This window comes from Cnephaeus nilssonii (assembly GCF_951640355.1).
Source record: "Cnephaeus nilssonii genome assembly, chromosome: 2".
Taxonomy (NCBI): domain Eukaryota; kingdom Metazoa; phylum Chordata; class Mammalia; order Chiroptera; family Vespertilionidae; genus Cnephaeus; species Cnephaeus nilssonii.
The window spans coordinates 72,292,451-72,308,943 of NC_137073.1; the positions used below are offsets into that span (position 1 = coordinate 72,292,451).

The 16,493-nt window shown below is 41.0% G+C and overlaps 1 protein-coding gene across 1 annotated transcript in view; it reads right to left on the reverse strand.

Annotated features, from left to right (window-relative positions):
- Positions 1-16,493, reverse strand: part of CMYA5 (cardiomyopathy associated 5) — a gene marked incomplete at its 3' end in the record, with an annotated part of 92,336 nt that overhangs the window by 42,508 nt on the left and 33,335 nt on the right. Inside the window, exons 2-4 of the mRNA XM_079800740.1 lie at positions 5,696-15,716; positions 3,303-3,398; positions 1,489-1,722 (exon numbers count right to left, since the gene is read on the reverse strand). Coding sequence (XP_079656866.1) covers positions 1,489-1,722; positions 3,303-3,398; positions 5,696-15,716 — 10,351 coding nt within the window. The remainder of the gene's footprint in view (positions 1-1,488; positions 1,723-3,302; positions 3,399-5,695; positions 15,717-16,493) is intronic.

The window sequence follows — 16,493 nt, forward strand, 5'->3', positions numbered from 1 at the left end:
TTCTCTGAAGTAAAAAAAATAACTTAAATTTGTTCAATGTGGGATATATACAAAAAAATGTAATCAGTAGTTATCTCTAGGTGATACTTTCTCTGTGCTTTTCTGTCTTTTCCAAATTTCCTAAAATAGATATATGTTGCTTTTATAAGCAGGAAAAAAACAATGCTTTCTTATTTACAATTTGTTCTTCTAGACAGAAAAGGAAATATTCTTATCAAACAAAAGTAAGGTTCTTGCCGAAAACCGGTTTGGCTCAGTGGATAGAGCGTCGGTCTGCGGGCTGAAAGGTCCCAGGTTCGATTCCGGTCAAGGGCATGTACATTGGTTGCGGGCACGTCCCCAGTGGGGGATGTGCAGGAGGCAGCTGGTCGATGTTTCTCTCTCATCGATGTTTCTAACTCTCTGTCCCTCTCCCTTCCTCTCTGTAAAAAATCAATAAAATATATTTAAAAAAAAAAAAAAAAGTAAGGTTCTTAGGGAACACAAAGCACTTTATTAATATTATACTTTGCAAGAGGTGCCTAATTTTAAAATATTAAAGCACTGCCTTAATTAAAAAGAAAGCACCTGCATGGTTTTCATTGTGTTTGAGGATGCCATGCCCACCTCAGTTAAACGTGCCCTGGCTGGAGGTATCCCCAGCGGCAAATGAAAAGCCTAACATTGACCCATCCTGCCTTGCTCTATCTCCAAACCTTACGGGAGGGCCCAGTGGACCAGAGAGCTTTGAAAGGGAGGCTCCCCACTCACCATTAGATGGTGCTTTCCTTTGGTTTGATAATTAGGTTGGGGACTTCCCTCAAGGAAAGTATCCCCATTACTCCTAGTTAATCCTGGCTCCATGGAGAGCCAGTATCCTACTGGATGTTCCAGGGAATTAGGAGAGCAAAGAGCTGCCTCGGTGGTGCAATTTGGGAATTTTGGTCCGAAAGGTACTTGTTTAAGTTAAGGAATCTGGTCCATAGGAGTACCCTTATAAAAACATCCCTGTTACCTGAGAGAGGTATCACATTATATCATCCCTTTGCATTCTGAAAGTGAACCAAATGTTCACTTTTGGCGAGGCTCAGAGGGAATGGTCTCTATGAGAGGTCACTTCAGAGGAGGGAGTGGGAGTGGAGAGGACAGGCCAAGGGGCCAGCATGACGATGCCAGGCCTCCAAAGGGAGCATGGCATGAATAAGATTCACAGGCTGCTTTTCTTCCTCCCTCTTAGAAGGTGACCAACCCATTGTGACAGAACAGATGAGGCTGTGCCCTGACTTCCATGTATCCTGCAGCTGGATCTGGGTGCTAAGGATTTGCTGGGCCTTTCCCATAGGCATCAGGCATGCCCCAATAATTTTTATAATGTCATAACTATATAAAAGAAAAACCCCACACAGGTATATAACTGCTCTTAGGGAATATTGAAAATTACAATTTTAAAAGTAGACTTGGGGGCAGAGTGGGTGTAAGGTGTTTGGGCCTCTTTTGATCGGTGCTTACAGTCAGGAAAACTGTCTCGTCGAGCTCCTCTGCTTCTCTCACAATAGTCTCCAGGGTGTCCTTGGCAGCATCCATGCTCTGCAGAAAGTGGACCATCTGGTCGTGCAGGAACTCCATCTTCTTTTTCTTCACTTCCTCAAAGCTCTGGGCCTTCTCATCATACTGTGCTAAAACCTTCTTCATCATCTCCTCATTCTGTTCTTCTAGCTTTTTCTCATTTTTACTACAATTTTCCTAAAACAAAACAAAACAAAATTCTGAATGAAATGAGAAGTGTATGTCTTTTTTTTTCTTCTAGAGAAACACCAGCCTTTTAAAGAATTGACATCAGGCATTCTGATCAGAGAATCACAGATTATGTGCACAGTCTAAATTTCCAACCCACCAACCCCCTTTGACATAGTTAGCTCTGCAACAGAAATCACTGTAAGAGCATCCTCAAGAAGAATTTAGTTCATGAAAACACACAGGAAGATATGTGCATGGAAGTCTTTCCCATCGGCATTCCCACATGGTAAAACTTGACAATGGCATCACCATGAATGGACATTCGTGGCCTTCAGGGAGTGGAGAGGGTTTTGTGCCATTTTCACCACTCCACTAAAATCATAGTGTGAGGAAGGGGCAGCCAGCATATTGAATGTGATGCTACCTTCATTTATGCTCTCCAGGAAGGGGGAAGCTTCCTCCACAGTAAGAGAAACTTGATTGCTTACCTGAACAAACCCAGATGCCGGGCTGTCCTCATGAGATGGCTAGTGATAAGGTGATCATATAATTTACTGTTTAAATGGGACACTTTGGTGGGGGGGGACAAAAAATAATTAGCCGTTATTAATTGAGCTATAACTAGAGTTAAGCAGACTTTTCACAAGCAAACTAGGATGCAGAGTTGCTCTAGTGATAGAAAAACTGTGCACCAGCCTTCTGCAGGGGTCCCTTGCCACTCCTGATTGACGAGTATGCTTGGACCATCTTTTTTTTTTTTTTTTTTAAATATATTTTATTGATTTTTTACAGAGAGGAAGGGAGAGGGATAGAGAGTTAGAAACATCGATGAGAGAGACACCGATTCAGCTGCCTCCTGCACACCCCCCACCGGGGATGTGCCCGCAACCAAGGTACATGCCCCTGACCGGAATCGAACCTGGGACCCTTCAGTCCGCAGGCTGACGCTCTATCCACTGAGCCAAACCGGCCAGGGCTTGGACCATCTTTTTATATGGATGGAGCGTTGCTATGCCTGCCCTTCACTTCAGAGGGAGCAGGGGCCAGCAGCTGGGAGGGCATGAACTCATCAAAGACAATGGTACCATGGGAAACACTCGTTTATGAGGGCATGGGACATTGGGCAATGACTTAGAGCATTTCTGCAGAGCTAACCTAGGGAAAGGCAGGATGGTGGAGCAAATAAGAATGCGGACCTGAATTCAAACCTTGTCTCTCAACATATGACCTTGGGTAATATGCTTAACTCTAAGTCTCAATTTTTTATGCATAATAGGGGAACAATAATAACACCTATTTCACATGGTTATTATGAGAATTAAATTGGAAAAGCATGTAGAGCATTTGCCTTATTGCAGTAAGTGCCCAATAAATGTGTATATGTTTTTAAGGGCTAATCATTTACCTTTAGACAGAAAGTAGTAGTCTCACTGATTACACACACATGGAAGACTTAATGGAAAAAATCAACAACGGCAAACAACACATGCACACACAAACCCAACTCAGATTCTTTTAGAACAGAATTATGTACTTATGATGCCATGAACAAACCAGGTAAAAGTGAAAGGGATATAGGAACTTACCTCAATGGTGTTAAAAAAGGTTTCTATCTCACTGACAAAGGCTTCGATCCTTAAGGACTTCTCTTGTAAATTTTCTAGAAATTCTGCTAATTGAACCTGAAGAAAAGAATTAAGATATCCTTAGTATATGACATTTGATTTATTTTTGTTTGTTTGTTCTTTTTTTGTCTCTTTTAATTTTTTTGTTTGTTTTTCGTGTGTGTGGTGTTTGTTTGTTTTTTAGTACATGACATTTGAGAAAAGAATGGTGCGTTCAATTTCTTTATAAATTTAGTATGTAGAGGTAGAGGTTTACTATAACATTTTCACCAACAAATCAGTTTTTTAAATTTTTGTGCTGCTTCATCTAAATTGACTATAGATAATTCTATACAATAAACAAGTAGGAGGTTTATGAGTGAGAGCAACACAAAGACAATGTATTTTCTCATAAAAGAGGAAGGACTTCTTGGTAAGTTGGTGAGTTCAAAGAATACTTGTTTTAGTGGGCTTTGGATTTGAATTATTTCTCCTTAGCAAGGCCTCAATTTTTACATATTGCCTTTCTTCTAATAACAGGATTTTTGCTGAATTGATCTACCTTATGTGAGTAGACTTATCCCATTTGTGCCAATGGCCTCAGGTGAGCCTGGAGCACCTGAGCCTGAGAGGTGATCTGAGTGTCACCAGGCCAGAAGTCTACATATCAAATAATAGAAACTATCTACTAAAAAGACCTAAAGGTTTTAATGATCCCCAAAGGGTTAAAATACTCCAGGAGTGACTGCCAATTAGAAAATGCACGGGTGATGGGGGAAGATGGTACCTTCTTTAGCGGTAGTTATAACCTTAGCTGTAATCTATCCTGCTACACTTAACAAGTAGCACAGAAACACAGAGCTTCAGCTGCCTGATTCATTATCCACAGAATAAATGGAGAAATGACACTGATGGAAGCCCCTTCAAGATCTGGCTTCCGCTTCCCTCTCCAGCCCCTGCCTCTTCTCCATAAGCCCCCAGGCTCCGATCACACAAGCCCCATCTTTCCTTAAACTCTTTCTCAAGTGTGTGCCTTTTCATATGGTATTCTCATATCTAGAATGACCTTGTTACCCTTGTTTACTGGCAATTATTTAACGGTGACCTAACTGAATAATCATATTGAAAATTGCTACCATTAGGAAGTTACTGAGCCCAGCAACATGGATATACAGCCAAGAACATGAACTCTAATGCCAGACAGACATAGGTACCAATTCCAGTTCTATCTTCCATGACCTTGGACAGATCACTTAAATGATCTGAGCCTATTTCATGATCTGCAAATTGAATTTATCTTGTATATAAAGAACACAGTGCCTGGCACAGAATAAGTGCTCAATTCTTCTTATTATTTGCATTTTTAGATCATTCTGGCCACTGTATGGAAGATGGGTCAAAGAGACAAGAGCAGGGATTCCACTTAGAAGGCTATTCAAAGGTAGACGGAATCTCAAAGACTAAACGGCTTATTTCCAGTAGTATCTCCGAGGAAGTAGAGTATTATAGTCACATTCATAGCAATATGTATTGTGACTAACTTTTTAACATCATAAGGATATGTGTTGTGACTAACTTTTTAACATCAGAAATATACAGACAGAGCTAGGTTTTCCATTTCTAGCATAAATTTGATAAAGAGGAAATATGGAGAATACTAATTTAAAATGTGTTACTCTATTTTATAAAACTTGCAACAAAATTGCTCAATGTAATGTTAATGTATATTTTAAAGGATGATATTGTAGGTAACAGAAAATAAACTGTTTTATGCACAAAAGTATATTTTAATTTAAAGTCATTTGGCTTTTTTTGGATAATGTTAAGACCCTTCAAAGGCAGTGACCCTGTGTTATTTATCCTGATATCCCCAGAATCTAGAAAAAATACTTGGCACATAGTGTATACATAATAAATGTTTATCAACTGATCTTAACTAAATGCCTGGGGAAATGTTCTTAAGTTTTCTTTCAGACTGTTATGCCTAAAGATGAATGTGTCAAATACTGATCATTTTTTAAATTGAGAAAATATGAAAACAAATTACATTTATACAGGGGTGGGTAAAAGTAAGTTTACAGTTGTAATACAGATACATAATACAATAATCCTATATAATAAAAGCCTGTCGACCGAATGGCAGAACCACCAGAATGACTGGAACAACTGCAGCCCCTCGCCCTGGCTGGCCGCGCCCCCGATCAGCCCCTCATCGGGACAGGCCGACTGTACCCCACCAGTGCACAATTTCGTGTACCGGGCCTCTAGTTAATAAATAATAACACAAGAATAAACTTTCACATACAACTGTAAAACTACTTTTCCCCCACCACTGTATGTATTACTATGTACTTAATGCTTTAAAATCTATTTACCTTTACAGCACTTATAGCTGTATCAAGCGTTGATACCTCGTGATCTTTGTGGGTGCCAAATATCTTGTCAACAGCAGAAATTGGGCTTTTGCAAGTATAGCAATACGTGTCAATCTGGGACTTTTTCGGTTCTTTTTGCTCCTTCTCAGTTACTAACTCTGATGATAATTGGTCTTCTATCCTCTCTCTGCCCAACTCGTTCTGTTCAGAAGACATACTTTGTTCCACCTCACTCACAAATTCATTTCCACTGATATGTTCAAAGGATTCCTTTCCCTGAGATAACACCTCTTCAGGCGTGGATTCTTCTGATAAAGTGTCTTGAGTAACTACTTCATAATTCAGAGATTCTGCAAACTCATATTCATCCTGGACAGGGCTGCTGCGGAGCCTATCTTCACTTGGCTCGGGTAGGACCATTATTGGAGGTTCTACTTGCAGTGTTTCTTGAACACAAATTGCACCAGATGCAAATTCTTCCTCTGGGAAGGACACTTGTACTGGGACATTCAGATTGACCTCTGGATTTGCATTTGCTGCTTCATTACCCTGAGTGCTTGTTTCATCTATGCTCTCCAGAACATGAGGAGTATCTTCAAATGGAACCGCATAGCTTATCTTCTGGGTAACCACTTTGACTTCCTCAGTGATGGGAGCCTTCCTCTGTGTATCTACATTGTCCAGGGTCTCCACATGGCCTACTGATTCTCCCTCCCTGTAAGAAGCTTTCTCTTCCTCTTCCAGACTCCTTTCCCCCCAAATAGTTCTAAACCTCGTCCCAATTTCCCTTTCTGCTGCTATTAGTTGGTATGAATCATCCTTACCAACTGGTTTTCCTTCCAGACCTTGGCCTTGGTCCTTTTCCATTACAGATGTGTCATGAAGAATGTCATCTTTGAGTATATACTTCTCAAAATATATTCCTGTTCCATCATCAGTGTCAGAATTTTTGCTTGGAAATGATGCCTCAGAATTCACACTGTCACCTTCAGAAGCTGTCTCCCCTTCCTTCTTTTTCTCTCCAACTGCTTCTTCATACAGATCCTTGTATAAAAATGCAAGTGCAGGTGGTTCCTCCAGAAGTTCAGGATTAATGGCTTTAGCAGTGGTAGGAAATATCTGGGTTCGTGACAAAACTCCTTCCTCTGTATCAAATAAGGGCATCCCAGGTGACTTTGAGTCCACACCTCTATTTGTGCCCTTTGAAGCATCTCTGTCAGCTGATTTTTGGATAACCACAGACTTTTGGGTCTCTGAGTGAGATAATTGGCTGTAGTCCTGTTCCAGTCCATAAAAACTTTCATCTAACTTCACCAAGTCATATTCATGTTCTAGGGCACTTTCCTCTGAACTTTCTGGGAAAGAGACAGCTTCTTCTATAACTTCCTTTGAGAGTTTCACCTCAACATTTAATTTCCCTGGAGCTTTCTGTATTTCTGTGTCGGGGGAGATGTTATAATCAATCAATGTATATTTTTCAAAATAATCCTCTTCACCGGGAATTGTGGGCTGATTAAAGGCTAAATCACCAGTTTCTGAATCTGTGGATATTTCCTCTTTTGTTTCATAAGTTTCCTTTTGTTTATTTTCTTTCAAAGATGTAACTTTTTTCTCAGAGTCTAACTTACTCTTTAATGTTTTATGGCAAGCAACAGCCTCACTATCACCAGGGAAGGGTAGAGTTTTAAGTGAGGCCTTCTCTTCCAAATATTCTAACTTATCTTGCATTTGTTCACTTTCTTCCTGATCAACTGAAGATATAAATGCAGGAGCATGGATATTCAATATCTCACAGCCTTCAGAAATTATACTGAAGGCACTCTTTTGATCTTCTGAAAGTCCAGCTGGCTTACTAGTCGTTGTAAATTCTTCTTCAGGCTCCTTGGATATTTTATTGGCATCGGTTGTTGATGCATTTCTTATAAACTCAGCATAGTTGCTGCTTGCTGGAGAGTGTGGTTCATTTACATGGGCAGCTCCTACAGCCCCCAATTGGTGCTTTGAAACAAGTACAGATTGTTTAGACATTTCAGATGTTTGCACTTTAGATGTTTGAATAGTATGGACTGTATGCCTATCTGGAGTCAATTCTTGTTTCTTCTCTGTACTAATTTCTTGATTCTTTACAGTACTAATTTCTGGAGAAGCCTCTGAAACAAGTGTTTGTGGTTTCACAGATGGCAACAAATATGGCGGTGTTTCTAAGCTCTTTGATTCTTTAGATGGAGATCCTTGTTTTATATTATCTTTTGTGATATCTACTGAACCACCTTTTGACAGCTCTGACACTGTGACCTGTCCCTTTTTTTCACTGTGACTTGCCACATCCCTGCTTGATTTCTCCAATACCAGATTTCCTTCTTTAGGAAAGGAGTGGCCATCTAGTTCATCACGATAAGGACGATCCACTGGAAGGAACATCTTGGTTTTCTCCACCAACACTTTACTTTCTTCTAATAGAGATGGCTGGGTTCCTACTACCTTTGTTTCCCTGATTTCTGGGTGAGTCTCTGAGATCATGGTTTCTAATTTTTCAGTAGTTGATGTAGTTTTAACTAATGAAAATGGTTGAGTTTCACCCAAAGAACAACTTAAAGAGTCATCTGATTTTTCAGGCATAGTCCTGGCTATATTCACAGAATAAGGCTGAATCTCCTGCTGCTTCTTTCCTTCTGAAAATGCTTGTAGCTGCTTTTCTTTTTCTTTTCCTTTCTCCTCCTCAACAATTTTGTGTCTTTCTTTGTAGTCTTCATTTTGACAGACTTGCTGCAGCACAGCAGCAGCTTTTGATTCCTCCAATTTAATACAGCGAGATCCATGTGTAATTGGTGTCTCTTCTATTTCATTATTATATCTTAACTCTAATGGGGTCACAGTTTCTTGTTTTTCTGCCAGTACCTTCTTGTCTGCCAAGGAATATGATCTGACTTCCAAATTATCTTTCTCCTCAGTTGGGCTAACAGACCTGAGTTTTACTTCCTCTTCAGAAATTTTCAGGGAAGTAGGTTTTGGCATTTCTTTCGTTAGTCTGTCCTCACCAAGATTAATTAAACTGTCTTTAGAGTTTTCTGGCAAAATTATTAACTCTGGCTTCTCTGATTCCCTCGTGATATTTTTACTTGTGAAGCTAGATGGAACTGATTTTGGCTGCTGTGTCACCTTATCTACCGCATCAGATGAAAAGAGTGAGTTTTCTTTTTGATCACTTCTTGGCTCTTCCTTAAGAATAGAAATATTCCATTTAGATGGAGAAGAGATTTCTGGCTTCTGGGCTCCTTTATTATCAGGGACATGAAGAGGAACAGCATTTTTGGCTTCTTCCATAATGGATTTCTCACCCATAGGAGAATAAGATTGAATTCCAAAATGTTCCTCACTATCAACAGAAGTAACTACTGAGTTTAGGTCCATTTCTTTCTTCCCACGATCTTCACTGGACACCTCAAAGTTGGATTTTGGCTGCTGTAAAACTTCTACATTTGATAAAAGAGTAGGCTTTTCTTTAAAGTCTTGACCTTCCTCAGATTTAACTAAAGTACCTATGGATTCTTCAGCAGTTATGAGTTTTGCTTCTGGTAGCAGTTGATCAGCTGGTTTCTCAGTTGCATTCAAGTCAGCAGGAGCTGTACCTTTAGGCTCTATCACAGTCGCTGCTTTTTCTACAGATGGACTTGGTTGAGTTTCTAAATCTTCTTTTTCAGCAACTTTATTATCTGGAGTGCTTGATCTAGAAAACAAATTGGACATCCATGACGTGAAAGATGAAATTCCTTTCTTTTTCTTTTCTTCAGAATGGCTGGGTTTAACTGCCTTTGGCTGCTCAGGCAGCTTTGGTGTCACCTCAGGTGATTCTGGGGGTTGAGGTTCTTTATTTTCTAGGATTGAGGTTTTTATTTGTGTGGATATTTTCATTCCAGATGTTGGTTTCCCTCTCTCATTAGCATCATCTACAACTTTTGACTGATCCATTTTTGATTCTTCTAATTGCTTCTCTCCAGGTAAAGGAGATACACTCCTGAGTGCTTCTTTTTTATTGCCCACCACAGGTTCTGCATCTTCTGCCAGGAAAGGGGCTGCTTTGGCAGGTGAGGGAATAGTTTCTGACTTGACCTGTTCCATGGATGGACCAGACACTGGTTTCTGGAGGATTCTTTCAGAAGGCAGTTTGGCTTCTTCCTGGCTGTCTTTGCAAGGTCTGGAAAACTCTGTGTTTGCTTTTTCCAACACTGCTTTGTTTCTCTCCACATTTTCAGCTGGAAAGAAAGATTTTGTTTGGGGGACCAGCTTTATTTCTTCAGAAGATGTTTTAGTTGATAAGATCTCTACATTACCACTGGGGATATCATGAGTAGTTAATGGTTCTTGTAATGATAAGTGAGATTCTTCAGCAGAATGTGGCAGAATCGGCTTCCCGGTTTCATATGCACGGTCTTTCTTCAACAAAGTAGCCTTGGGCTGCCCTGTCTCCAGATCAGTGCTGCCAGAGGAACCCAGCTGCGCAGGTCCCAGTATTCTTTCTTCACGATGACTTGCCAGATCTCTTTCTGGCTTTTCCAGCATCCAGTTTTCGTCCTCTGGAGAAATAAGGGCCTCTCTCATTTGTGTTTCTTTAACATCGGCACCCTTGGTTGTCAAAAATGATTTTGATTCTTCCAAAGGCAAATTCTCTTTCATATCTGCAAGCTGTTTAATACCCAAATCTTGTTTTGCCACAAAAGATGTGCTTACATCAGGTAATTTAACAGCCTGATCTGACTGAAGTGTGTTTTCAGGCTTCTCTTGTTCCATAAGGCGGTCAGAAGAAGCCATCTTTGATGGTTTCGTTATACTCTGAGGTACAGGGAATGAATTTGCTTGGTCTGTTTCTTCTTTTAGTGTAGTTACAGTATCTCCTGTCACTTGTGCCTCCAAATTTCCTGTTGGCAGTAATGAGCTTATTTCTTGTTTCCCCCGCTTTTTAAAGTCAGCTGAATGGCTCAATTCTTTTGATAATCCTTCTAAAGTAAAAGTGTATGGCTGAAGTCCTTCAGGGTTGTCTCCTTCAACCAAAGAGGTACATGCTTCTTTTGACCCTAAGCTGACTACCTCAGGAGAGACAGACTTAATTTCTTGATTCGGAGGTTCCTCCTTAAGGTGTGATGAAACCTCTGAAATTTTAGGCACTGTGGTTGACACATGAAGTTTCCTGTCTTCTTCTTCTCCTCTGCTCCTAAGCTCAGCAAGGCCCTTTCCTAAGACAGAACCCCCTGTCTCAGTTATGGGAGATTTTATTTGTTTTGAGTCTATAGATCCACTTTGCCTACCTAAACCACCAGCATTTGGTAATTCTGACATTTGGCGTGGCTTGTCTTTCTCCACAGGTTCCAAAGAGAGCTCTGCCAGAGCGAGACCCTGTTTTCCTGACAGGAAATCTCCCTGAGCTGTAGAAGATGTCTCCATTGCCTGTTTGCTCTTATCGTCACTGACGGTTGGTAATGTTGGAGCTAAATCTTCTGACACTAAAGTCTCCAACTCGGGAGAAGAACTTGCCATTTTCTCAGTTTTGCCTTTTGGAACTTCATGTTTGGGTGCAGGTGACACATGTTGTGAGAAACGAAGTTCAGCTTCTTTTTTCTTTATCTCACCACCTAGGCTGACTGAAAGCCCTGCCACCTCTGAGGCAGACACAGAATTCTTTTTCTGTGGTGAGGCCAGATGTTCAGAGTCAAGGACTGTAGGAAATGAAAGACCTTGTTTGCTTTCCACTCTTGCATCCTTAGATACGTCTGCATGCTGAGAAGACAGTGTTTTGGTTATTGGCAACCCAGGTTTCACTTCTTCAGTTTCTACCTTTGGCAAAATAGAATGCTCTGATATAGAGGATATGCTTGGAGGTGAATCCAGTTTAATTTCCTTCTCTGCTTCTGACCAAGTTGGACGTTTGGATGCAGCAGTTTCAATATAAGAGCTAGCTTTAATTGCTATCTTTCCTTCGTCTTCAAGGAATAATTGTTCATCCACAGATGTTACCAGTGGTGGCAAACCACTTTCTAATTCACGCTTTCCTACAGTTAAGGCTGGATGTTCTATAGGGGTAGTAAGAGATAACTCTGTTGGAATTTCTTCTTTTGCTAATTTGGTTAAGTTTGTATCGTGCTTAGCTAGAGAGGCTGTGGTTACTGAAGAACTGGGTTCAATTTCTTTCTTTATTTCTTCTGAAAATTCTGGTGCAGATGGTCCATGTTCAGCTTCCTTTTCCACTCCTGGTGAAGCTGAACGCAGCACTCTAGGTTCACCAATTATTTTGGAATCGTGTTTCCCTTCCATTTTCACTGCTGATAGCCTCTCAGGCCCAGATAAAGGTGGTTCCTTTAGAGGTGAATGTGGTTTTATTACTTCAGGCTCATTCTCTGTCAATATTCTCTGTTCTAGTTCAGATGTCACAGTTGGAGCTAAATTGAATTTGACATCCTTCTTTGGCTCATCTACCAAATCAGACGGAATGGAAAATTTCATTCCAAACCCTGGAACATTTGGAGGCTGAGGTTCCATTTCTTGATCCTGTGATACATGTGCTGCAGCTTCTTGAGAATCAGGCAAAATTTCTTCCTTACTTTTAACTTTAAACAAAGCCATCTGTTCATTTGCAGCTTTTGGAGTGAGCAATGCTTTGGGTTCTTGTTCTTTCTTAAGTGCATGGACTGAATCAGGTGAAACTGAATACTGAGATGAAGGTGAAACAGGTTTGGTTTCTTCCTTTACCATGGGTGATTCTGCAGGTACAGACACAGGTGTTGCAGCTACTGATGAACTAGTCTTAATTTCTCCCTTCTCTAATTCACTGGTTAAATGTGGTGGAATCAAATCTTCAGGCTCAGGTTCTAAAAATGCTTGAGTTACCTGTTTCCATGCTGAAGTAAGATATTCAGATACAGATGTTGAGAATGTATGAGCATCTGCTTTCTCTGCTTTATTTGGCAGACTCAACTCTCCAGATGCAGACATCGGAGGGGAAGGTTCAGCTTGTTGCTTCTGTGATGAACTGAGATGCTCAGGTACTGGTGTAGCAGCTGTTGACTCAATTTCTTCCTCATCTGCTTCGGTAAAGCAGGAATATCCTGAAGCAGATACTGCAGTTAACAGTGAATCAGGCTCAATTTCATTTTTCTTTGTTTCTGGGATTCTATATGGTGGGACTGAAACTTGTGATGCTGAGTCTGGAGAAAAAAGTTCAGCTTCTTCAGTGTCTTCATCGGACAAAATAGTGTGTTCTGATGGTGATGTTAAACATATTGGAGATTCACACTCCAATTCTCTTCTCTCTGTTTCCTGAGTTGCATAGGGTGGGAATGAGAACTCTGACACAAATGCAGAGTCTGGAGAAAAAGGTTCAACATCTTCTTGCTCTTCTTCTGAATAACTCATGGGTGAAGAGACACCTTTTAGGTTTAAAGGGGACCTGTGGACAATTTCTTCCTCCTGTGATTCAGGTGTTGCATGTGGTGGTACTGAAAACTCAGAAGCAGTGGTGGAAGAGGGTGTGTACCGCTCCATTTCTACTGTCTCCTCTTCTGATGGAACCATGTGTTCAGATGGGGTGGCTGAAAGTGGTGGGACTTGGTATTCAGAAGTCACCTCAGCTGTGCCTGGGGGGAGAGAGTGTTCAGCCACAGAGGCCACATCTGGGGAATACAGCACAGTGTCTTCCTTCTCTTCTTCTGACAAAATCATGTGCTCAGAAACACCTTTTGATTTTAAGAGCGATGCATCATCAGTTATTTTCTTTGGCATTTCCTGTGTTACCTTTGGTGGAACTATATTTTGGGAATTCAATGTTGAATCTGGTGTGAAACGCTCACTTCCTAGTTCCTCTTCCGATAGGACCACATGTTCAGAAGGAGTGGCTGAAAGTGGTGGGGCTTGGTATTCAGAAGTCATCTCAGCTGTGCCTGGGGGGAGAGAGTGTTCAGCCACAGAGGCCACATCTGGGGAATACAGCCCAGTGTCTTCCTTCTCTCCTTCTGACAAAATCACGTGCTCAGAAACACCTTTTGACTTTAATGGGGACTTATGGTCAATGTTCTTCAGTGACTCTTTTGTTGCCTGTGATGGAACTGAATATTCAGAAGCAGATGTGGAATCTGGTGTGTAATGCCCACTTTCTGCGGCCTCTTCTCCAGACAATGTAACTGTTGAAAACAGTGGGGATTGGCATTCAGAAGTCTTCTCGGTTATAGATGGTGAGAGAGAGTGTTCAGATGCAGAGGCCGAATAAGGCTCAAATTCCTCATTCTCCTCCTCTGACAAAACTGCATGTTCAGATGTAGCTTTTACAATGGATTGAGAAACTGGCTCAACTTCTTGCTTCTCTAGGTCATGGTTCATATCCTGTGGGACTGAGTACTCTGATACAAAAGCAGAATCAGTAGAAACAGACTCATTTTCTTCTATTTCTTCCTCAGACAAAGCAACATGTTCAGGTGTTGATGTTGTCAGTGATGGTAGAATGGGCTCCTCTTCTTTCTGCTCCACTCCAGGGGCCAAGGGGGGTGGGAAGGGCTTCTCAGAAACAGATGGACTTTCTGGGTAATCAAGTTCTATGATCTCTTCTTCCACTAAATGAGAATCTTCAGGTTCAGGGGTAGCAGCTCTTGGTACAGAAGTCTCTGTTTCTTCTTTCTCTGACACGAAGGGTTCAGAAAGAGAAATGGGTGGCTCAGGCACGTTTTCTTCTTTCTCTCCTTTGGCATCGAGCTGAGGAGGGGTCAGTTGCTCAGAGACTGGTTCTGCCCTTGCTAGTGAAGTCAGATCTAATTCTTCTCTCTCTGGGCCAATGTCTTCCTGGAGAGATGCTGCCAGACCTGGTGAACCTGTTTCCAGAGAACCCTTCTCTGCCTCCGGTGAAATGGAATGGTCAGCAGAGTACACATCTTCCTTCTTTACCTCACCCATGAAAGGCGGTGAGACTAAAGATTCGGGCTCTGAAGGTACAATTTCTTGTGAATCAGGCTCGAATTCTTCCTTTGCTGTTGCAGATGTATCAGGCATAAGAGAGGGAAGCTCCGTTTCATAGGGTTTTGCTTCAACACCTGGCTGGTGTGGCACTGACTGCGGAGGGCTGCGCTGTGCTTCCTTGGCTGTGTCATCACTTCCGTAAGAGGAAACTGTGTGCTTGGCGGCAGAAGCGGCCTTCAGAGGAGAATCCGGGGAAACTTTCTTTTGGTCTTCTCGACTGAGTAAGGAGGTATGGGACTTCGATCCTTTGGAGAGTGCACCTCTCCAGGGTGAAGTAAGCTCTTTTCCTTTATCATCTTCTACACTTTGGCCTACTAATTTGCCTGTTTTAGAAACTATATTAGAATCACGATTGCCCATATCTGGCTCTAGACTAACGGATGCATCTTTCCCCTTCCTATAATGTATTTCTTTAATTACATAACCCTTTGGCAATGTCCCATAAAATTGTAGAGGAATTAATTCTTCTTTAACTGAATTAAACATCTTAATTTTATATTGTACTGTTCCTATATAGACTGGCCGTAACACTAATGGCTTGTGTTCTTTGTATATTGCTCCAGTAATAGGAGGCGTATTTGAGGTGGTCTTCTTTTTTCTCATTTTATCATAACTGCCACTAGATAACTTCTCATTCTGCGTAGTTAGTACCTGGCTTTCTGAAATTAGAGGATTATCTTTTTTGTTTGCTGGAACATCTTGGGTTTCAAAAGAATTTCTTTTTTTGTTGCCTTTCCGACGCAACGATGGTGAGCCATGCTTTGACTTAGATGTTCTTTTCCGGGCCTTTTTAACTTCATCCACAATAAAGGAAACATTCCCTGCAGTAGAATTTATAGCTGACCCTTCCAGACTACATACACCAGACGTCTGACTTTCTTCCGAAGCCCAAGGAGTGGAAGACCTACTTGAATTTGTTTCCCAGGTTATTCCACTATCTTCCCGTTGAACTGTCACCATGGAAAAGGAGGGGTCAGATATAATACACTTCTGCTTGGTCTTGCCTTCTTCATCCTGGTCTGATAACCTACAGTAAAAAAATAATAATATTAATAATTACATATATTATAATAAAAACATTACATTAATTATTTATTATAATAAGTAAATATCATACATTTACCAGCTAAAGTATTAATGTGAAATTAAAAATAGAGATAAATTTACCACCCATATCAAAAATAGAGAAGTATACAAAATAAAGTTTAAAAATTGTCAAATATAATAACACATCCTAGACTAAATGAACCAATATCCTCAAACAAACAAACAAACAAACAAAAGCTAGCCTGACTGATGTGGCTCAGTGGTTGAGCATCAACCTATGAACCAGGAGGTCACGGTTCGATTCCAGGTCAGGGCACATGCCCGGATTGTGGGCTCAATCCCTAGTAGGTGTGTGCAGGAGGCAGCCAATTAATGATTCTCTCATCATTGATGTTTCTATCTCTCTCTCTCCCTCTTCCTTCCTCTCTGAAATCAATACAAATATATATATTTTAAAAAACTAAAGTTAAATTCATCACCTCCCTTATCAGAATTACCCTCCCCACCTTGACCTTTCACTCAGGCTTCCTCTCTAGTCACCTGGACCTTCATAATGGCTCTTGCATCTATGCCCTCTCTGTTACTAAGCCACCCTGACCTAGTGTTGTTGTTTTTTAACTACATCACCTCTAGATTTTTACATTACATTCCTAACTGTTCAGCTGGTATTATATGTACCTCTTATCTGCCCCCACCCTCAACTCATCTTGCCCATCTTCCACCAGCTTTACTGAAAATTTTTATCATGTCACTCCCT